We start from the raw sequence: 23,942 nt of genomic DNA on the forward strand, positions 1-23,942 counted from the left end.
GGGAAACACCTTGTGTCATTCTGTGTTCTAAATGCCAATTATTTAATTTCGTTTTAGCTTATGGTGCATTTTAGCCTTGCTCTTTTTGAGGGGAAACGACACAAGAAAAAAAATGTGGTTGCTACTTCCTTGCTATTACAAACCAGCAGTGCACCCCACTTCTTGACACCCCCTCCCCCGAAAATAGACCTGGCCTACACAGAAAAGCTAATCCACAAATGCACGATGAGAGACTACTCTAGGTTCATAAAAGGATGTACAAGAGTAGGTATACAGGGTGCGCATAGTATATGCGTCCATAAAGAGGATGGAGGATGAACGCGCTGGCTCTTCTTTCTGGCGTCGGATAGGAACACGCAGTACCGCCGCGCGCCGCCAGATGGCAGCCTCGCCCTCCCGGGGCCGCTCAGCTCCCGTGTGTTTGGGATATTTTTGGAGGGTTGGATTTTCTTTTTTTTTTTTTTTGTTAATCCTCTCCGAGCTCACGCAGTCGCCACCGTTTCCTTAGTCTCAGCGAAGTAGTCAGCGCTCCGGGTCCCATGCTGCTGAGCGGAGCTCCCCCGTCCGCCGCCCGCTCCTCGGCCCCCGGTAGCGTCAAGCCACCCCCGCTCCCGCCGCAGCCGCCGAGCCGGGGGCGCGATCCGTGTGGCGCGCCCCCCGCCAGTCCGGGCCAGCAATGCGCCGGCAGCATGGCCAGGTGGTTGAAAGAGCACCTGGGCTTCAAGAGCACCAAACCGTGCCCTCCCGAGCCCCCCAAACCGGACTACCGGCACTGCCAGCCCCCCCAGCACCTGCCCGCCGCCCCGCCGCAGCAGCCCGACATCCTGGCCGCCTACAAGCGGCAGAAGGAGCGCGACTTCGAGGATCCGTACACCGGGGGCACCGGCACCTGCACCGCTTCGCCGGAGGTCAAGTACGTTTCTCCCAAACACCGGCTCATCAAGGTAGAGGCGACGGACAAAGCCAGCCCCAGCCCGGCTGGTAGCGGCGGGGCAGTGCCCGCACCGGCCCCCTCTTCGGCGGCTGTGCCCGCTGTCACGCCTGCCCCCCCGGGCGCCACCCCCTCCGCTGCCGCTGCCGCCGCCCCGGGCATCACTTCCCCCAGCTCCCCCCCGCCGGAGGACAGCAAGCAGGACAAAGTAAGTCCCAGTTCTCGGCTACTGCAAAAAGTTCGACTACTTTTGTAACAAACATTATTAGTCTTCCCTTCCTAGCCAAGGAGGCGCGCACACATATACGGATACAAACAGACGTGTAGGCACGCTTTTATGGGAGCAAGTGGATGCTGACTGAGCACCCCTAGTATTCAACAAGTGCCATTACTGCACCCAGAAAGGGGTTAGTCGTCATTTTGAAATGCACAGATTGGCTTTCATAGCCGCAGATGTCCGTAGCTGTACTCGGAGCGGAATAGCCGGGTACGCGCTCTGCGGTCGGCTCCAGCAAAACTTTGTACCTGGCTTTCTGAGCAGCGGGTGGGCGGGGCGCGGGTTTCTCACCTTTTTATTAAAAAAAAAAAAAAAAAAAACCTCAAAGATTTGTCTTTTCCCACCCGTAGATCGGGTCGGAATAAATCCCAGCATGTTGTTGTTAGGGCAAAATTGAAGCCCGGCAGAAGAAGGGTCCCCGGTTAGGAAAAAAGTGCATATGCCCCGCGCTTGCCAGAAAATACACGTGTTTGTGAAGGTATATGTGTGTATAAAAGGAGATATATATATATATATATATATATATATATACACACACACACACACACAAATAAAAAAAACCAGAAATCAGCACTATATTTTTGGGAGGGGGGAAGGGACGGGGAGTTAGTGACCACTGTCCTGAGTTGCTGGTGCTAATATCAGCCTACAAAGTTCACAGCGTTGTTCCTTCGTATAAGAAGCGAAACGAACAGCTGGCGTTGTAAACTTTATTCTCCATTCCGCTCCAAATAAGGATAAAATACATAAAAAAAAAATCTCATCTGTAAGGACTGTTTATAAGCTGGTTGCAATGCGATATGCCTCCCTTAGTGTTTTCTCGGAATTACTAAGTATTTGGTTCAGTAAACATCTTTTTTAAAAGGACATTTGTTTAAACAGACTTCTTGAAAACATATTAAGGCTTTTGCTTCTGTCACCCTGGCCCCCAGGAAAAAGAAAAGAAAATTTTGCAGTCAAATTGTATTATTTGTGGATACTATGCATATTCATTCAGGTTTAATGTTGCTCGCCTTTTTTTTTTTTTTTTTTTTTAATAAGGTGTATTAGCTTCCAGCAAACTTTGAAGGTTGAAGGAAGTAGAGCGTTGAAGGATGTGGCGGGAGAGCTCCTGGGATGTGATTATAGATTGATCCCTTCTCCCATTCATTCTATGCCATCTTGCATCGGTCCCTTTGTCTGCCTTTGTAATTTTCCTGGCTGCACTTACCCTGCTCCCTCCTTGAAAACTTTGCGACAACATTTAGGATCTTTCTTAGAGCTTTTATGAAAAAAAAAAGATTAAATTGACTTCTTTACCTATTGCAGGAGACCGGGAAGGGGTTTAATGTCATTCTTTTCCAGTATGTGCCTTTCGTTTGTCCTTGTTTGAACTGAGTAGCTCCAAATGCATTTGGAAATATTTTGGGGTTTTAGCCAATCAGACTTCTAGTGGTGTTTGAAAGAACCCGAGGTTCCCCTCCAGCCACAGCTTTCCACAGTAATGGTTGCTTATGAGGTTGAAAAGCTACAAGTGACACTGCTGTGGTCCTCATTAGAGCCTGTCATGAATTGTGTGTTTGGGGTGAGTCCAGGTGTAAAATGAAAGTACAATCAGGAGGCATGCCATTTTTTTCTATTAACCTTCTCCGTTGTGTCATTATTACTGTGCAGAAGAAAGCTTAATCAGACTATGAGAATTTGACTTACAGCAGGATAAGGGTACCTGTCTGCACTGGCCGTGGGGATCTGATTGGCTGACGTCTCCTATCTTTATCTGCAGGTTTTAATTGCCTGGAGTTTCATGGGCCCAGCAAAGGTCATTTCACTGCAGCTGCTAGGATAGAAATGCTTTTTGTAAATTAAAATAACAGGAGCTTGGGATTATGTATGTGTGTGTGTGTGTCCAGCTCCTGAGCATGCCAAATTGAATCATAAGATTTTCATTTGCCATTCAGACCTTGTTTCAGTTTGTGAGATAGGCAGCAAAACTGAGCTCAAGGCAGCTCACAAATCAGTCAATCAAGAGCCAGCACAAGAGCCTGCAAGCACGTCCAGGGCAATAGATAACACGGGAGGCTGGCTTCTGACAGATACAGCTTAAAACAACAGCAGCGGAAGCTTGATGCTCCCACCCTGTCAAGCTCAAGAGTGTCTGATCACAAGAAGCTCTTTGGATGCAGCAGTTTCTGATGAGAAGCATTCTCAGTGTTTACTTTGCTTCCTGACAGTGTTTTGACTGGAAACTGTTACGAGCAAAGGGCTGGATGTGACCAAATCACAGTGTACCTGCTTTCATCTCCACCGGTTACTGAATTTTAACCGGCTCAATAGACTTTCCCAAGGCTGCGCCAGTTTACCAGTGCTACAATGTCCACTTGTTATTTATCTGATTTCTATACTGAAGTTTCTTTCATGATTTGTGCTTCAGGAGATACAGCACTTCTCTGAAGTAGTCGCCAGGGGCCATGGCAGTGCAAAAATTAGGCAAGGAAGCAAGATGAATTCCATTGACTTTGCTTAACGCAACAGCTGGGCTACACTACACCTCTCTTGCCCATGGTTAGAGCACAGTCGAAAGACACAGTGAAACCAAAGGGCTCAAGAGAGGTTTGTGTAAGTTTCTGGAGGAAAAGTCCTTAAATTATTAACTGCGTAGACTTGGGAGAGCCATTGCTTGTTCTTGCAAATGAACTATGAGCAGTAGATAGGATGGGGTCTCAGTGGACCTTAGTGTGATTCAGCAGTGGATTCTTATATTCAAGGAATAGAAAGAGGGCTCAGCAGTTTGATTGGTTACAGACTGTAAACAAGCATTGAATAAGTACCAGTGACTGGTAGGAATCTGTGCTTTATTGTAATGCATAGTGGGAAATATTTTTTCACTCGAAGAATGGTTAAACTATGGAGCTCATTGCTGGAGGATGTGGTAACTGCAGTGTGTATGGGTTTAAAAAAAGGTTTAAACAAATTCCTGGAGGAAAGGTCCATAGCCTTATTGAGATGGACATGGGGAAGCCATTGCTTGCCCCAGGAATCCGGGATTGGTAGCATAGAATATTGCTACTAACTGGGATTCTGCCAGGTACTTGTGACCTAGATTGGCCACTTTTTTGGAAGCAGGATACTGGGCTAGATGGACCATTGGTCTGACCCAGTATGGCTATTCTTTGTTTTTATGTAGTTTGGCTGATAATTTTAGAGATGCATAGGGTAAGAAAGTCATATTGCCAGTGAGAGGAGATGACCAATTTTTAGAATCTGCAATATTTGGGAAGGCATTGTCCTTCCACACCTACCCCAAACTACACCTATAATTGTAATGTGCATAAAAATGTGTGTGAGATTAGTGGGTGACATACCTAAGCTGGAGAGCATCTGTTAGGCTGCTGTGATTCCTGTCATTTCTGCCACTCGGGGACGGTTTGATATACAGCGGGTGAAGGAAATAAAGGGACTTGTCTAAAGTCAGTCATGCAGAAAGTGAAAGCTGGGAACACATCCCATGGATTCTCAACTAGTGCTGGCTTATAATAGCACCCCAAGCTCACTCAGCTTTTGTCCTACTCTGCACGGGCTGTTCCTGCATTAGATCAGGACCGCATGCCATGTACACTCATTATGAAACTCTGGTGATTCCAAAATTCAGACCAGCCAAATTTCTCTGCCCCTTGTGGCAGACTGGATTTTTGTGAGTGCCTGAGTGGACATTTTCTTGCCATTCTGGGGATGTGGGTATACTGTAGTGCCCGAGGGTTGTCGTGTGCAGTTAGTCAATGATTTTTTTTTTCCTGTAAGATCTTCCTTTGGAAGTTCCTTCTGTGGTTTGTGTTCTCACTGCAGATGTTTATCATTTGGTACCTGCCACAGGTGAGAGTGCAGATTACCGGAAGCCTCAAATGGAGTGCTTTCTGTAGAAAGGACCGAAAAAGCTGGGCATTGGCGCTGGAGCGTGGGAAACTATCTTTGGATATAGCGAAGGGGAAAGCTAAGGACAAGCCTTCATGTAAGTTACCTGAGGACCCAATGGATAGACATGTTTTGGTACAACATTCGCCAACAGTTGGAGAGAGAGCAGTGACCAGACACACTTGAATGAGTCTCAAGCAACTTTACTCTCAGAGGAATGAACTCCAGCACCTAACTCTTTGACCAGACTGTGGACTTCCTGCATGGAGGTCGGGGCTTATCTCCAGTTCTGTGAGGGAATGTGGTTAGTGAGGTGATTTCCCTGGAATGCATAGTTCTTGTGTAAGCTTGGGGTAATGGGTGCCTGCGTCCTGTGCCGGTTTCCTTACTGCAGTAGTTCCCAAACTTTTTACAGTTGCAGAACCCCTAAAACATTTTTTCATACACCAAGGCCCCCCCCCAGTTCTATCCAGCTTCTGTTCCCTTTCCCCTTCCCCCACCTGAGTCCCATCTCATTTCCCTTCCACCCTCCCCTGTAGTCCAGCATCATAGGACTTTCTCCCCTCCCCCAGGTCCAATGTCTCTCCTTCTCACTACTCCACCCTCGATCCAGCATCATCTTCTTCCCTCTGACTACCTTGTTCTGCTTTGGATTTAATTTAGTTGGTCTGTGCCCTTGCTGCCTTCCTCGATCCCAGAACTCTAGGCTACTGTGGAACCCAATTTGGAACTGGCTTTACTGGCTTCATTGCAGAGCCAGGGAGCCTTTCAGAAGTCACCGTTTGGAGAGGCATATTTGCTGTAGATTTAGAAAATACATCTCCAGGATGGAATCTCTTGTTAAGGGTGCTCTCTCCATCTCATGTGATTTTACTCTACAGTTGCTTAAGAAGATGGATGAACAGTAATAATGATGAACTTAAAGTTTAATTTTGGAATTATTAATAATCAGGTTGTAACCTTGCAGGATGTGATTGCAACTAATTTTAAAGATTATTTGTTAATACATAAAGCTAAGACTTGCAACATGAGGTCATTAAATTTTCCTCCGTGTTTGCTATCTCCTCACAAATCATTAAAAATGTATCTGAGATGTTTTGAAATTAACTAAATTGTAGAGCTAACAATGTCCCCAGTTATTACATAGCTAGGAATTTTACTGTTGAGTCTGAGCAGGAGGAGGGGGTTATATGTATTGGTATCTGGGAGAGCCTTTGATGTTGCTTTCTTTGAGTGTTCTTAATATCTTATTATTACTCGCTCCACTCTCCTTGTTATCTTGACATCTATATCTGATAAAATGTTTATGCGCTTTAAAAGTGAAATATTTTGCCGTTTTGCTTACAGAAGATGTTTCCTGATGTTTCTAGGACAATCCAGGTCTTCCTGCAGTTAAGGGAGGTGGTCCTTGCTTTGGGAGCCACTTTTTTTTTTTAATTTCTTTGTAAGTGTCTAATTTGTTTTGAAGGGAACAAATTTATCTTTCTGGAAGTTATTCAGCTGGGAAATTTTGTATGAGAAAACCAAAATGCTTGAATTTAAATTTTTCTTTTTTGTTTGATATTATTTTCTGCTGTTAGTTGATGAGAATCGAAGGTTTAGGAATGCTTTGTTTCTACTAAGCTGTGGCATTCAAATAGTTTTGCTCTTACCTCACTAATCGTACACATTCAGTTTGTTGGAATGAAGAAATTTTGTCTAAAAGGATGTTATGGGGGAGTTCCACAAGGATCACTTCTTTCACCTCTTTAGAATAATTAGGGAAAGGGGAATGGTACTTGATATACCATCTTTCTGTGGTTTTTTGCAACTACAACCAAGTGGTTTACATAGTATATTCAGGTATTTATACTTGGGGCAATGGAGGGTTAAGTGACTTACCCAGAGTCACAAGGAGCTGCAGTGGGAATCAAACCCACTTCCCTAGGATTAAAGTCCGCTGCACTAACCACTAGGCTACTCCTCCTTTCCTAGATGCTGATGATACTCTGCTTCTCATTAAAAAAAAAAAAAGATGACAATGTAGACGTTATTCTTGGCCTTAATAAGAAACTTCACAGACTGGATGTGTAAACACAATTTGATTCTGAACGCTGAGGAACCCACTGTTAATGTGGGTTTCCCGTAAACAATAAATTCTGTGTGTATTACCTGAGGTATTTGGTAGACCTTTATCTGTGTCACAAGATCTAGTAACTTTGGGCTTTCGTTGTGATAGTGCATTGAAACTGAATTCACAAATTGGTAATGTAGTTAAATATTTTTTTCTCATCTTTGGATGATAGCAACATCAGTTGAAACCTGTTTTGAACAAGTGCAACTTCATTAAAATAGTGCATGCACTTGCTACAAGCAGGCTAGGTTATTGTAACTTTCTTTTCAATGGATTGAGTAAAACCAGTCTGCAACGAATACTGCAGCCAGATTGGTAACTGAAAGTAATCAATCATATTACTCCGGTATTACATCAGTTACTTTGGCTTCCTGTGGCTGCTTCTATCACCTTCAAAACACTATGGGGCCCTTTTACCAAGCGGCAGAAAATGGTGGTCTGCGATGGTGTCAGTGCGTGGGATTACCGTGTGCCGAGGCCACCTTTTACCACAACGGGTAAAGGATTTTTTTTTTTAAATATATTTTTTTAAAGGAGGCAGTAAATGGCCATGTGGCACTTAAAAAAAATTGCTGTGTGGCCGTTTTCTGCTACAACCCTTACTGCCTCTTATTTAGGAGACGGTGAGGGCTCCGGTGGTAACCCAGCGGTAATTGGGCAGCGCATGGCACTGCCCGATTACTGCAGAGCACGTTCACTTCCTGCCTACTGGCGCTAGAAATTTTTTTTTTTTAATTATTTTCTAGCACCGGAAATGGTGTGTGTCGGACCCGGAACTACCGCCGGCCACCGAGTCGAGCCCGGCAGTAGGGCCAATTTTGCTGTGCGCAAAACCGGCGGTAACTCTACCGCCTCTTTGTAAAAGGGGCCCTGTATTTGGTGTTTAAGTCACTTCATTTGGGCCTGCCTGTTCATCTCTCGACTATGTTGACAGTATATTCATCAGCGTACATTATGGGCCCTGTTTACTAAGCAGCGTTATAGACACGTTAACATTTTAACATGCGTTAACCACGTACGTGCCAACAATATCCCTATAGGCACCTACACGGCTAGTGCATGCGCTAAGTCTAGGCGCACTAAAAACATTAACGCACCTTGGTATACAGGGCCCTATATTCGTTACAAAAAAACAAATTTTCTTCAGTTACATGGTCTTAATGTGATTGGGCTTTCAACAGCAAGAAAAGGAGTTCTCATACGTTGGTCCTGTACAGTGGAACTCTTTACCAGAGGAATTGCACAATATTCTATATCCTATTCCAGTTTTCGCAAACTTTTAAAGACCTGGCTATTTCAGCAATGTTTTAATGTATTTGAAATTGAATGTTTGGACATGGTTCCTTTGTTTTATTGTACTTTGTATCAATTGATTGTTTTGTTTTTCTGTAAACCTCTTTAAGACTTGATACAAAGCGGTATATAAAATTAATGAATTCAATAGGTGGCCTTCTCCATTATCCCCTGGATTCTGTAAAGGTCACCCAATAGAGGCAAAGATCCCAGATCCACGCACAAACTATTTAGTTAATATTATCAATGTTAATTGGCACTAATTAGGACTTACGTGTGGATCTGCCTATGAGCTGTTCTGTAACACTGCGTGCCTAAATTCTCATGTGCAACTCAAAAGGGGGCTTGGCCAGGGGAGGAGCATGGACGGGTCAAGGGTGTTCCCAAAATTTAGACACAATGTTATAGAATAGTGCATTGATTTCAAGTTTGTTTTTATTTACTATCCCACCCATTGGAGGACCTTCTAGGTGTCTTACAATCAGAAGGGAGAGGTAAAGAGACAAACTAAACGCAGACATGATTTCCTGGATAGGAAGTAGAACTATAATAATAGTGGGGGGGGGGGGGGGGGGGGGGGGGAGAAGAAATGTAGGATTTTCTGCTGTATTAGCTTCATTTTACTGCATTGGCGTCTGCCTCTGTGGTGTGCTGTAAGCCACATTGAGCCTGACACTGTTGGGAAACTGTGGGGTACAAATGAGATGATAAAAATAAATAGGGAACGCTACAAGTGTCTTCAGAGTACTCCCATTGAGACTGCCGAAAAAACCATAAAACCATTATAGGAATGCTGTAATAAAGAGGTGAGTCTTTAGGTCAGTTTTAAATTTTCCCAAGGTTGTCTGTAAATGAAGAGAAGTAGGAAGACTGTTCCACAGTTGGGGCCCCTGCACATCAAAAATAGCATGTCTAGTGTGCTCGTGGATTATATCTTGCTAACTGGGAATTACTAGGTGTTTCCCGTCTCCATCTTTTTGCCTCTACTGCATGTAAATCTATCTCATGAATATTCATTGTGGCTATACTGAAAACCTGACTGGCTTGGGTGCCTCCAGGACCAGGTTTGGGAACCACTGGAATAGTGTTATTTACGTGCCCAGCTGTCTTTGGTTGTCCACCAGCAATTACACTAGATTTCAGCAAGCTTAAGTCCTCGTGCAAAATGTTGGAGACAGGAAATCCCACTAAGAGCTGTTCTATAAAGGTTGCTTAGTGATACCAGCCCTATGTGTGATGGATAAGATCTTTCAATGGTATTACGTTCCTTGGTGGTGGTGTGTGCTGACTGTTGTAATGCCTTATTTCAGAATTTACCAGGTTAGATGGTGTTGGATACAGTCGCCAAGGTGTAAAATGGAAATATGGTCATGTGATGCCTTGTTTGGTTGACTCAGGACTGGTTACAGATGGAGCAGAGGAACCAATTTAAAGTAGCATCCCTGTTTTATTGGTGTTTGTAAGTGGGTGAAACAGTGTATTGGGTGTGTTTACTTCAGCCAACAGGCTTACAATCACTCTTTATGGTGGTTTCTCAGTACCTGAAGATTGGATGAAGGGCGACCAGGAATAAGTGCTTTTCACTGATTTATGCCAGATCTGTGGAATAATCTCCACAGAGATTAAAGAGGCAAAAAATTAAGTTTAGAAACTAGCTTAAGGTCTGCTTCTTTGTACAGGTATTTGGAGAGTTGTGATGTGAGTAGCAGTTTAGTTTCGGGATTGTTGATGATAGCGGAGGTGGTATGGTGCTGGGAGTTTCTGGTTGTATGAGTTTGTGTGTATTGTACATTTTGTGAGTATGTTTGTATATATTCCCTATATCTTAAGTGATCATGAGCAGAATGTCTAGAGCTTGTTAATAATTAAAGTTTCACAGTGTTGCTGTAAAGGTGTTAAAGGTGACACAGTTATCAGTGTTTACAGACTATTTATTTGTAGAATCTCAATATACTGCCAATTGTGCTGTGGCACATCCAGGTAATACACAATAAAATTAGCTAGAAGGAGGGAGGGGTGGGGAGCACAGAGGGGCTGGAAGAACGGAAAGTGTGGGAGTGTGGGAATTTCAATGAGAGTGTAGGAGAAAAGTTCTAGTAGAATTCCACATAGGTGGAGAACACTGAAATCCCATGGGGTGTAGTAAAGATAAGAGAAATGGTGGGAAATGGACCAGGGACTTCAGAAACGAGGAGAACAAACTTGATGCTTGAAAAGGTTTATTGATCAAAGACTCAACACAGTGCTGTGTTTCAGCCCAAGGCCTGCTTCAGGAGTCTAAAAACAAATATTAAATACAATAAGTAATAAATAGAAATTTAAATAATATGTAAAATAAAAAAATTGAAACTTTGAAAATATTACCAGAGTGTATTTATACATAAGAAAATGATGAACAAAACAAGTGTGAATATTAATTAGAAAGGGAAATTTTTAAAAATCATTTACTCAGTGCGTTTTTTCTAGTGAAACAGGTGCCGGAACTCAAATGTCAGGCCACCCTTCAGGGGTGGGGCGATCACTGAGGGACCCACCCCATAACAGCCAGGCCCCCTGCAACCAGTCACAGAATCTATGACAAGGCAGAATTGGTGTGTAGAGCCTGAGCTCTTTCATTAAAACTTGGGGACCATGGGTCAATTTTAGTAGACAATGGAAAAGGTGCCAGTACTCGGTACCCCCTCAAAAAAAGCCCTGCATTTACTTGAAAATAACGCACATCAAAACATAGATTACTTGACTTTAAAATAGTCTTTATGATTAGTAATGAAATATTTGTAATCGCATGCAAATGAGCTACTATGTAATTGGCTTGTGTCCCGCCCTCGTGGAAAGAGGAAATTACGTCAGAGGTGGGTGGGACACTGAGAGAGAAGGAAAGGGAAGGCTGGAGGCGAGCCAAGCCTGCTGCTTTCACTGATGCTGCTGCGACTTCAGGTAAAATAAAAGTTTTAAAGGAAGGGCTGCAGAAAGGAAAGGAGGGCTGTTGTGGGAGAAGAGGGCGGGCAGGTGAGGGCTGGGGTTGAACTGGAACTCAGGTACTTAAAAGGGGGGGGCAGGTGGGGACTGGGGTGACTCACTGGACATGGATGGATGGGATGGGAGAGGAGAGGGGTGCAGAGGAGAATCACTGGACATGTAGGGGAGGGGAGGAGACAATCGCTGGACATGGAGCGGAGAGAGGAGAAATCGCTTAGACGATAGCCTTCCTAGGGCCCGTTTCATTTTTGGAGAAACTGGCTTTTTTTGCTTGTATATAATTATAGAACTGTTGAAACAAATAAAAAGCTATACGTAAGGAAGTTTATGCATATTATTCGTATGGAGAGTTTAGGGACTGGGGCTTTACAGGTTCAAGTGAAATACGATGAACATAGGTTGAATGAAAGAGAAGTAGAGGGGGAGAATTAGCCATAGGCCAATTGAAATAATCAGACTTCTCTAAATTAAGAAATGACCCTCTGAGGAGTCCAGGACAGCAACTGATAAACACGTTCCCCCCTCTTAAAGACTCTGGGGAAATGTGTGATTCTTGTGTTCAGCTACTCCAAATAAATTAATTTTGTCTATGTTTTTCTGCTCTGGGGTCATGGGTGTTCTTCTACTCCTACGCCTGTGTTTACAAAGGCGCACTATAGGCGTGTTAGCGTTTTTAATGCGTGTTAAACGCTAATGTGCCTATAGGAGTGTATTGGCGCATTAGCGTTTAACACCTTAACTTTATAGGTGCGTTAAAAACACTAACGCATCTTAGTAAACATACCCCCCTCTTTCCTGACACGTGCCCTGACTCCATAATCGCTGTCACAGGCCCTTCGCTCCTCCTTTAGTTATTCCCTCCTTTCGACACATCAGATATGATACCACAGGCAATTCTATTTTCCCTGTTGCTGGCCCTACCCCTCCGGCTTACATCTCACACCTCTTTACGAAAATATAAAACTCACCTAAAAACCTTTTTTTGAGGATGCGTTTTCAACACACTAAGGGCCCTATTTACTAAGATACGCTAGCGTTTTTAGCACGAGTTAATGCTAGAGACACCCATATATTCCTATGGGTGTCTCTAGTGTTAGCGCGCGCTAAAAACCTTAGAGCACCTACAGCACGGCTTAGTAAACAGGGCCCTAACTTTGATACTGTCCTGAGGCCATCTGCCCCAGTCCCTCTGTCCTGAGGCGTGCCTATACTACTACTCTGCCACCCCTGTTTTTCCTATCAAATATTTACTTATTTTATTTACTTATTTGGATTTTGCTCACACCTTTATCAGTAGGTGTTAGGTTTTCAAGGCAGAAACTAGGTTCGTGAGCCCTTGGGCCACTGCTGTGGAGCACCAGTGGCAGGCAAAACCACCCCACACCAGAGACAAGGCAGAACTCTGACAGAAACAGCTAGACTTCACCTGCACTTGACCGCCCTTCCCCAGGAGTTGAGCCCCTGGGTGCAGGCTGCCGGCAGGACTTACAGGGCAGGAACTGGATACCAACTAGGCTGAACAGAGACTGAGGGTCAGAGGGGAAAGGAATATACATGGGCAGCAAGGCAGGAAACTGGGCTAGGACTCACAGACAGACAATACTACACAAAGCAGGAGATGGACAAGCTAAAGGACAGGAACTGAAAGCTGACAAGCAGCCACTGAAACAGGGTACAAACACTGACAGAAAAGAGTCAGGACTGAAAGCTGCCACGCAGCCACTAAGAAAGAGACACAGACAAACAGAAACTAGACCAGGAATAAGACTAGGAAATAAGCAATAAACCTAAGCTAAACTACACACAGACTAACTAGAACCGGACAAGAAACCAGACTAGGCAGAAGTGCCACAAAGCACCAACAAACCAGGGACCTTAGATGATGCAAAAGCAAACACAGAAGTTTCCAGGTGATTAATAAAGCCCATCAGCTGCTGAAGTTCAGCTGCAGGAATCACAAGGCAGCTACGCCCGCTGTTCAGGCACAAACAAGAGAAGCAAATCTGGCAGCCCGGAAGATCCGGACCAGACTGGGCTAAAGTCTGGAATGGGTGACAGTCCATAGCAGCCACCGGTTCTGGCCACCAGAGGGCAAGGTGAGCACAGACAAGGAAACAGTCACCATCGTGACAGTAGGTAGCTCAAGGTGAGTTACATTCAGGTACACTGGGTATTTCCCTGTCTCTGGAGAGCTCAGAATCTAAGTTTGTACTTGAGGCAATGGAGGGTTAAGTGATTTGGCCAAGATCACTAGAAGCAGCAAAGGGTTTAGAACCAGCCACCTCTGGATGTCAAGACTGGTGCTCTAATCACTAGGCCATTCCTCCTACTGGTTCCTTTCAGCACTGGTTAGAGAGCAGCACTACATTGCCATGTAATTGGTGCAGAAAGACTGTGGAAAGCTGTCTGTACCCACTTGCCTACTGTTCAGGGGGGCCCCTCTATGGGCAGCTGTGGATTACAGGGATATGCTAATTACCCAGTTAGTAGATCAAGTATATGGAACATAGTACAGCCACCTGGACTACTGCAACGCTCTGTACGCAGGCTGTAAAGAACAGACTATTAAAAAACTCCAAACAACCCAAAACACGGCAGCTAGACTCATCTTTGGAAAACCTAAATATGAAAGTGTGAAGCCCCTAAGAGAGAAACTACATTGGCTTCTGCTCAAGGAACGAATTGAGTTCAAAATCTGCACAACCGTGCACAAAATCATTCACGCAGATGCCCCACTTTATATGCTAAACCTAGTGGACCTACCGCCCAGAAACGCCAAAAGATCGGCCCGCAAATTCCTAAATCTGAATTTCCCCAGCTGCAAAGGAGTGAAATACAAACAGGCTTATGATACGACCTTCGCATACAAAAGCACACAGTTTTGGAATGTGTTACCCAAGACCCTGAAAACAATGAACAATCTAACCAGCTTCCGCAAAGCTCTGAAAACACACCTCTTTAACAAAGCTTACAAAAGTCACCCTCAATGATACAAATCATCCCCCAATCCACCCAAACATACCTAAAACACTTCTCACACAACCTACCCAACATCTACCCATCTAAATCCTCTTCTACCTCAGCTTATGATCAACTGTATTTAAATCATGTCTTGACTCTATCATAACCTTACTCTGTAAGCCACATTGAGCCTGCAAAAAGGTGGGATAATGTGGGGGTACAAATGCAATACATAAATAAAATAAATAGCTATGAATATAATCATTTCTGTTTCTATAGTAATGAAGAACCATCTTGGCTATGCTGGAAGAGTGTTTTGAGGGTAGGTCATGAGCTGAAATTGATAAGCACAGATATTTCTCTCTTGTGGCTCAGATTTGAGTAATTTCCCATACCCATAGTGCCGTGTTTGGATACCTTTCTTTCCTGTAACTTCTTATCAGTATGCTGGGACAGTATTTGTAAATGAATACATTTTGCATGTAGCATGACAGGAATGAGCCTCGCCCCTATGCCAGGGTATGTAGGAGATGATTTCAATGTCTCAAATTCCGGTAATGTTTAATAAGGTGTGATATGGAGAGGAAGCATATCAAGGTTCATTTGGAAATGCTTTTGAATCTGGCCAGTGCTACACAATAAGGATAACTTCTCTCTTTCTGTCACATCTTCTTGATCTCAGAAGACCAATTATTTTCTAAGGACTAGATGTGTTAACCAAGCTAGTAGGTGATAATGCAGTTACCATAGGTGGTAAATAGCATTGCCTTGTAGTAAAGCTATCCCTAAGCATATAGCTCATACTGTCGTGCATTAATTCATGTTAATAATTAGCCTGTGGATTATAAACCTATTACATTCTCTCCAGTAGGGAAATACCCACTACCCCTTAATTCTATAAAAAGCACAAAAAAATGTGCATGCAGATTTGGGTGCACACCCAATTTGCTAATTAGCACCAATTGGCTTTTTAACAAGCAATTATTGGCTCTAATTAGATTCAATTAACATATATGCACATAAATTTAAAAGTGGGATCCATGCCTATATTTTACGTGTGGTGCAGAAATAGGAGGGGCATGGGCGGATCTGGGCAGATCAGGGGTGTGACTTTTAGTTACATGCATAATTATAGAAAAAGGAGTCTCTGCAAATGGTTGCGCCTAAATATAGGTGTGATACCTGGGCTTGAGCGCTATTCTCTAAACCACACCTAACTTTAGTTGCGGTTTATAGAATACCGCTATATGCTTTATTTTGAGTGCCAATTTTTTAAAAGTGCCGTTTATAGAATTTCTCTCCGTACATGCAAAATTGCACGCACAGGTTATAGAATACTGACAGAGACATGACTACTACTAATCATAAGTGCATAAGTATTGCCATACTGGGACAGACCAAAGGTCCATCAAGCCCAGCATCCTCTTTCCAACAGTAGCCAATCCAGGTCACAAATACCTGGCAAGATCCCAAAAAAGTACAAAACATTTTATGCTGCTTATCCCAGAAATAATGTCAAAATATGAAAAGGAGGATATCTCACTAAACACTTATGTAGCATTAATGAGGTGGAGTCTCATATCATTAGACACTACTGCTATTCACATCACTCCCGTGGTGAATCTGTATGTATGTGTCAAGATATAATCATTGACTCTATCCTCCACCCCCCTAAATCTTCGATCTTTATATTTTTTTCAATTATAATATATCAATGTATACAGCACTTAGCTTAACTGGCTGGTGCGTTATCTCACAGGTGTGCCTGTATGCCCCAACAGGTGCCTGTTTTGCAACGCTTCTTCATAGGGGACTCTCACACCGTTTGGCCTGCAATGATATACAAATACTACTAAAATATGCTAGTACAACAATATGTAGATATAAAAGCTACGGTGTTGTTTTAAAGTTAAAAAAACTCTTGGAATCGGACTTACTGTTATGTGTCTCAGCTTAACTCTCAGCAGTATGTTCTAAAATGGCGGACAACGCCAAACCTTAAATCACTGTGTCTACGGAAACAGCTGTTTCTAATCTCATATATCTCTGACGTAAGTGTGTGTTTCACAAAAAGCAACTCCACTGCACATACATATTCAGACCTTTTGGTTCCACCGTATGAAGATGGTGTATCCAAAAGGTCTCTCGTAATAATTTCCTATTGTAATCACCTCCTCTGTTCAACGGATCCAGAAATAAGCAGTGGATTTTCCCCAAGTCCATTTTAATAATGGTCTACGGACTTTTCCTTTAGGAAGCAATCTAAACCTTCTTTAAACCCCGCTAAGCTAACCACCTTTTTGTAGCAGCTCTGAACACATTATACACAGGTGCTTTCTCTGTTCCTAGAGGGCTTACAATCTGTTTATTTATTTATTTTTTACCTGGGGCAGTGGAGGGTTAGGTGACTTGCCCAAAGTCACAAGGATCTGCAGTGGGAATCGAACTCAGGATTGAAGCCTGCTGCACTAACCATTAGGCTATTCCTCCACTTCAACTGAATAACTGAATAATGAAATAGGCACCACTTGGTGTTAACAGTTGGCTATAATTGGAGTTAATTGCCACTAATTTGCATAACTTGGTATTCTGTAATCCCAGTGCCTAATTTCTTTATCATGCAGTTGCTAGGGTATGTGGATATAGGAGGGACATGGATGGTCAAGGCCATGCCTAGCACAAGCATTTACATCAGCCATTGAGCTAGTGTAAGTGCTAGGTGTATAACTTTGGAGTTACGCATATAATCGCCATCATAAAATTTGTGCTTAGCGCACACGCTTTTAGGTGCCTAAATTTAGGCAACCATTTGAGAATTACCCTCTGTATCTGGATGTAGCACGCCTCGAGTTCAGATTTGGGAAGGCGACAAATTAATTAGCCCTTTGTAGTTGCATGAGTGTTTGCTGGTGCCGATGGCTTGTTTCTTCTACGCTTCTCCTCTTCTGAGTTCTGCTGGTGTCTGACAGTGGAACAGAGTTGCTGTGCCCACCTCCTCATTGATCTGATGGGGAAGTTACTCTCTGATTGCCTAAGCTAGAGATCAATACCTGTCTCAGCTGTGATCTGCAGTGTACACAGAGGCAGTCCCTGTGCTCCCTGATAGAAGTAAAGTGTTCAAAGAGCAGAATCTAACTGGATAGCTGCTTTACAAGAACAAAACCACTTTCTGAAGCTCAAGAAGGTGGGGGGGGGAGGGACGCTGACTTCTTAAGCCCTTGTTGCCCTTTAACACTTGCTCAGATAGAAATGAATGCTTTGAAGATAATATAAGTCCATTACAACTTTGACTGGTCCTGTATAAATATGTTCTACAGGCATAAGTGCAGCACTCAGGGAGCAAAGGGCAATGGACAACCTTTGTGGTGCTAAATAGCAGTGTGGTCACTTAATGATGTGAAAAACTGATTTTATGCTTGCCACTGGCATGTTGACCATTAGATTTGTGCTACTTTGGACAGGCTAATCTAATTGTGGCCGGCTGTGTGTCTCTACCATTGGGAGTAGCTGCTGAGTGTAATATTTCCCATTGGAGTAAGTGGTTAATGTTTGCTGGGACTTGTAATTCGCACAGTAAAATCACTTGGATGGAATTGCTATATTGTATAAGCAAAAATTTAATAATTCAGCCTTAATTACAAGCATTTAGGTTATCATGTTTTAAAAATGATTTTGGATATGTTTTTAATTGTATTCAGTATTCTTTTTTTTTTTTTGGGGGGGGGGGGGGGGTTCTGCTGTTCTGTCAAACTGCCATGAACAATTATATTTCAAATGGTGGCCTACGTTTTTTTTTCTTAAATTTAATTGAATGTACTTCCTGTTGTCCCTTGGAAGGCAGGGGTGGCTAGTACTTAACACCCAACAAGTTCAGGTGTCTGTCAATTTAACAGCACTGTAACTGGATTTGAATAATGCTGTAGGCCATCTTGACCATCATTTTGAAGGGTGTGTTAAAAAAAAACTCTATGTTCTTCCTGAGGCTCAACTGATGCTAACTTCTGATAATTTTTGGAAGCACTAATTTGTGCTTGAGATTAAAATCACCAAGCACATAAGTTGATGTAAATCTTAACACAGATCAGTGGGATGCAATCTGGTATTGATTTCTTTTTTCAATATTTTATCAAAAGATTTTTGCTTGAGCACCTCCAATATTGAGAGAATTCCTTGTATGTGTCCAGGAAGGGGTTATTTTCATTGGGCTTAGCACCCCCAATAATTCTGAAAAGTTGGCTCCTCTGCTCAAGCATATAGAAAACTACTAAAACAAAAAACTAACATGACAGCTTCCAGATAGACCAATTTGATAACAACCTTGCTTCATAATAGAGACAAGAGAGTTGAAATACATACATGCAATTAAGGACCTATGTTGTAATGCTCGGTATTTTAAAACAAAAATAATTCAGAGGTGCCAAAGTTTTCATTACGGATTGGATATTAAGCTGTTTGTATGCCAACGATGTTTCATACTTTCTGATCACACAGAGGTAGCTCCACCATTCAGAAAAATTCAACTTAGAATTATCTTTCCAATTGCAGATGATGAGGTATGTAGCAATATATATCATCATGTTGAAAAACTTATGGAAAGGGTCTGGCAATGAGATATCTGGGTTAGATGAGTGTAAAATTACAGTTTTATAAATGATGATCAGATCTTGAGGAAGGTTAAAGATCAGAACAATTCTGTTCCAGATATAGTTCCAGTAGGCATTGCACATTTTTACAATAAAATATCATATGAGACGGAGTCAGGTGCAGACAGGCATAACCAGCAGACATTCATAGAATTTGTTTTTAGTAATTTTTGCCAACCTTAATGGAGTCCAGTATGCCAGATGTAGAGTTAAAAAAAAGGAGGACTGGGTTATGGCAGCAGATTTTGTGGGACATAGTATTAGACCAGAATTTGGCTAATCAAATTTTGACGACTTGCTATTAAGTTCCTTTTCCCAGAATGATTTTAGCTGAAGAGTACAATTATTAACTGAGTTCTGAAGATTTTTGTAAATGGAGGAGGCCTTTTTTCAGCCTAGTGCAAGATTCTGACATGAGAGGTGAATTCAGAAGGTGATACTGTGAAAGAGGATGAAGATTGAACGGAGATGTGTGTGGTAACTTGTTTCCAAGGAGAGAGTGGATTAGAGAAATACCAAACAAAAGAGACAGAGCATCCGGAGATAGTAATGTGGCCATTAAGAAATAATTGCGACAAAAAACAAGCCAAATCATTTAGGCGCTGATTCATGAGAGAGGCCACACCTGGCTTACACTTAGTTTTTCTTGGGAATGTTTTTTATTTGGAAAAGAAGCAGTTCCTACCATAACTTTTCCCAGACATTTCAATTATAGTGCCCAGTCTTTCTATTGGTCGGTACCTCCCATCTGGAAACAAGCAATTATCTACTACTACTATTTAGCATTTCTATAGCGCTACAAGGCGTACGCAGCGCTGCACAAACATAGAAGAAAGACAGTCCCTGCTCAAAGAGCTTACAATCTAATAGACAAAAAAATAAAGTAATCAAATCAATTAATGTGTACAGGAAGGAGGAGAGGAGGGTAGGTGGAGGCGAGTGGTTACGGAAGATGAGATGGGCAGCAGAGTTTTGAACCGACTGGAGAGGGGAGAGGTGACTAAGTGGGAGGCCAGCAAGAAGCAGATTGCAGTAGTCTAAACGAGAGGTGACAAGGGTGTGGATGAGGGTTTTGGTAGAGTGCTCAGAAAGAAAGGGGCGGATTTTACGGATGTTGTAAAGAAAGAAACGACAGGTCTTGGCGATCTGCTGGATATGAGCAGAGAAGGAGAGAGAAGAGTCAAAGATGACCCCAAGGTTTCGAGCTGAGGAGACAGGGAGAATGAGAGAGCCATCAACAGAAATAGAAAAGGGGGGGGGGGGATATTCTGGATCAAACACTTCTTTCTAACTTTTTTTTCTTCAAACAGTTGTAAAGAAAGTTGTATTCTTGCAGCTCACTGATCTTTGTAGCCAAATCCTTGGTTTTGCATCTACTGCAAGTAGGATTCTGTTGGGAGTGTGGTGCAGAAACTCTTCTCACTGTCCTGTTAGATGACTCATGTGGCATCCATGACCTAGAGTATATAGTTCAGGTTGTCCTTCAAAAGCATTTGTAAGATCCAGGTTTTGTTGACCACTGTCTTTTTACTGCTTGTCTTGTGTTAATAGGCATTGGCAGTAATGTTTTGGACTGGCCCATGCTTCTCTTCATCTCAGATCATGGATTGTAATGTCAATTCTTTCCCCTCATCTTTTCAATATTTTAGCCCTCTAGCCACATATGTATAGTCCTACGACATTCATAAATTATCTTTTCCTACAACATCCAGCCGGTCATCGATCCTCTTGTACCTAGTTTAGCACATTAAATTCTTGGCTTGAAGCAATTGCCCATTGGCTCCACAGTAAGTTGAAATTAAATACGCAACGTTTCAGGTAACGTGGATCACGAGCAAGTTTTCCCAGCTAAATTTGCCCCTGATCTTTTAGGCCACTCTATCTCCTTATCATCATCTGTTAAGATTCTGGGTTGTCACATGAGTTGAGACCCAAATTTTAGCCATTACCAAAGCTTGTCTCTTTGCTCTATGTCAGGTATTAAGCCTTTGTTAGACCCAGATGATCTGTGGAATTTGATTCATCATCAATTACATCTCATCTAGGCCATTGTAACCCTTTGTAATTGACTTTTTAAAGTTCATTCAAATAGTTCACAATACTGCAGTGAAATTATTCCATAATAATAGCTTATTGATTAGAGCTGCAGACTGAGAACCAGGGAAGCCAGAGTAAAACCCCACAGTGGCTCCTTATGATCTTGGAAAAGTCACTTAACCCTCTATTACCTTGGGCACAAACTTAGACTGTAATCCCTCTTGGAACAGGGATATACCTAAGGTATCTGAATGTAACTCATATTTTACTGGAACTGAAAAAGGACATGAGCTAAATCCAACATCCATAAGAACAGCCATACTGGGTCAGACCAATGGTCCATCTAGCCCAGTATCCTGATTCCAACAGTGGCCAATCCAGGTCACAAGTACTTGGCAGAAACCCAAATAGTAGCAAGATTCCATGCTACCAGTTCCAGGGCAAGCAGTGGCTTCTCCATGTTGTCTTAATAGTAGACTATGGACTTTTTCTCCAAGAACTTGTCCAAACCTTTTTTAAACCCAGATATGTTAACCGCTGTTACCACATCCTCCGGCAATGAGTTCCAGAGATTAACTATTATTTAAGTGAAAAAATATTTACTCCTATTTTTTAAAAGTATTTCCATGTAACTTGAGTGTCCCCTAGCCTTTGTACGTTTTGAAAGAGTAAAAAAAAAAGATTCACTTCTTGTTCTACATCACTCAGGATTTCTTAGACCTCAGTCATATTCCCCCTCAGCCATGTCTTTTCCAAGCTGAAGAGCCCTAACCTCTTTAGCCTTTCATCATATGAGAGGTAATTAAATTTGCAGATGACACAAAACTATTCAAGGTTGTTAAAATATATGCGTACTGTGAAATTGCAGGTAGACTTAGGAAATTAGAAGACTGGGCTTCCAAATGGCAGATGAAATTTAGTGCAGACAAATGCAAAGCAGTGCACACTGGGAAGAATAACCCTTCCTTCCTTCCCCTTCCTTCCTTCCCCTTCCATAATGGGAAGAAATCGGAGTCTGATACCCCTTCTATATGCTGAATATTGACATTCTATAGTATCAGATTCAAAGTACTACTGCTTACCTATATGGCTTACCACCACCAAGTCTACCTTTCAACGTTTTTGCTACCGTATATCCCTTTACAGGCTCTTTGATCCAAAAATTGCTGTCATGATTCTGGAAAGGTGAGCCCTTGGGCCGCAGCCAAGTTGGCGCTACCTGGTTAACCTGTTAGCTGGGCCCTGACTGGTGACAAGTCACTAGGGCTAAGCACAGAATAGACTGAACTAGACACCTGGTCCAACAGGGGATGAAGATGCCATTTGCTGGAGCTAGGCTGGACTGGAACAGAATACTTGGCTGGAGCTGAGGCAAGGCTTAGCTGGGACTGAAGGCTTGACAGGAGCTGAGGCAAGGCTGAACTGGGGACAAGGCAGGAGAAGCTGGACTGGAGACAAGGCAGGAACTGAAGACACAGCTGGTGTCTGGAGATAGGGCAGGAACTGTGGCAAGACCAGGCAAGCAGGTCTGGAGGCAAGGCTAGGAACCAGGAATCTATACACATGCAGTGGGCTGAAGACAGGCGCTTCCATAAATCCCGTGTGACAGGAAATGATGCTCTCCACAGGGATCTTGGCTTCACTGCTGCCAGCTCTATTAGTCTGTTCATGCACACACACCCTAGGAGGCCGGCACGGGACGATGCAGCACAAGAGCAGGATGCCACTTGGGAGAGCGTTGTGAAGACTGACCACCATGGGGAGAGGGTGAGTTGGGCGTGGGGCATGGTAGAAGCCGTGACAATAGCAGTCTAATATGTGTGCCTCCTCTGCTTTTATTCACACTGCTGTATTCTGTTAACAAGCACCAGCATTGTGGAGCTCCCTGCCTCTTAATCTGACAGGTGACATTTTGCATGTAAAATTTTAAATGACTAAATACATACATCTTTGAGCAGGCCTTCAGGTTGTCTGTTCAAATATTTATTGTTTTTTTTCAATACATCAACCAGTAATAAAAAAACAAACAAACCAGCAGCTACATGTTACAAATTAATCAGCAATTTGCTGTTTGCTCATCTGATTCTTCAATGTTTTCCATCTGGTCAGACGACCTAGTATCAAAATTTCTCAGTCATAACATGCTCATAGTTGCAAAATAGAATTACCAGGTTCTACCACACTGAAAAGTCAATTACAATCACATTCTTCCAATTATTTAAAACTTTAGGTAATAGTTAACAGAAAGTTAAAAACAGGGGTATCTGCTTTTGCTAATTTCATTGTTATGACTACAGACTCCCACCATGTCACTACTGGGAGAGTGATGGGTCGGTCAGCTGAAAAGTATCCAACAGTTTCAACACCGCTACCCAGAACAGTTTGATGTTTTGGCAATTGAGTAATAAATGAGATAAACTGCCCAAATCCCGTTTATATGACTGACAGGAATTCCATAATCTTGCCTGCCTTACAGATTTTATTGGAGTCCAAAGGGTGCAATGTGCCAAAAAGTACATTGCGTCAGGGAAGTGGACAAGGGCACAACATAAATGTTATGCTAAACCTCCAAGCATAGTATTGGCACTCGTATTTGCTTTCGTACTCACTCACCACATAATTATTGGTCAAATGACAACTTAGTTAATGTGGACAAAACTTGGCCACAGCTTTATTAAATATAACATCTAATGTAAAATGTAAAGGAAACGCTTATAACTTATTACTGTTTTCAAGAATGACCTTCCATTTGTCTTATTTCCTCTTTGAAAGCCGCGCTACCAATTCCCGGTGCAGCTATTGAGAGGAAGCCCATTCAAT

At 42.7% G+C, this 23,942-nt stretch overlaps 1 protein-coding gene across 3 annotated transcripts in view; it reads left to right on the forward strand.

Annotated features, from left to right (window-relative positions):
• Window positions 1-517: 517 nt before the first annotated feature.
• The window catches only part of SHF (Src homology 2 domain containing F), a 542,785-nt gene continuing 519,360 nt past the window's right edge, over window positions 518-23,942 (forward strand). The window contains exon 1 of one of the 3 annotated variants that reach the window (XM_030187563.1): window positions 518-1,139. In XM_030187563.1, coding sequence (XP_030043423.1) covers window positions 540-1,139 — 600 coding nt within the window. In that variant the 5' untranslated portion in view covers window positions 518-539. Of the gene's footprint in view, window positions 1,140-1,635; window positions 1,687-23,942 lie in introns of those variants that run through there. The other 2 variants (XM_030187571.1, XM_030187580.1) reach the window with 2 other exon arrangements.

The sequence above is a fragment of the Microcaecilia unicolor genome, chromosome 1 (assembly GCF_901765095.1).
Source record: "Microcaecilia unicolor chromosome 1, aMicUni1.1, whole genome shotgun sequence".
NCBI classification, from domain to species: domain Eukaryota; kingdom Metazoa; phylum Chordata; class Amphibia; order Gymnophiona; family Siphonopidae; genus Microcaecilia; species Microcaecilia unicolor.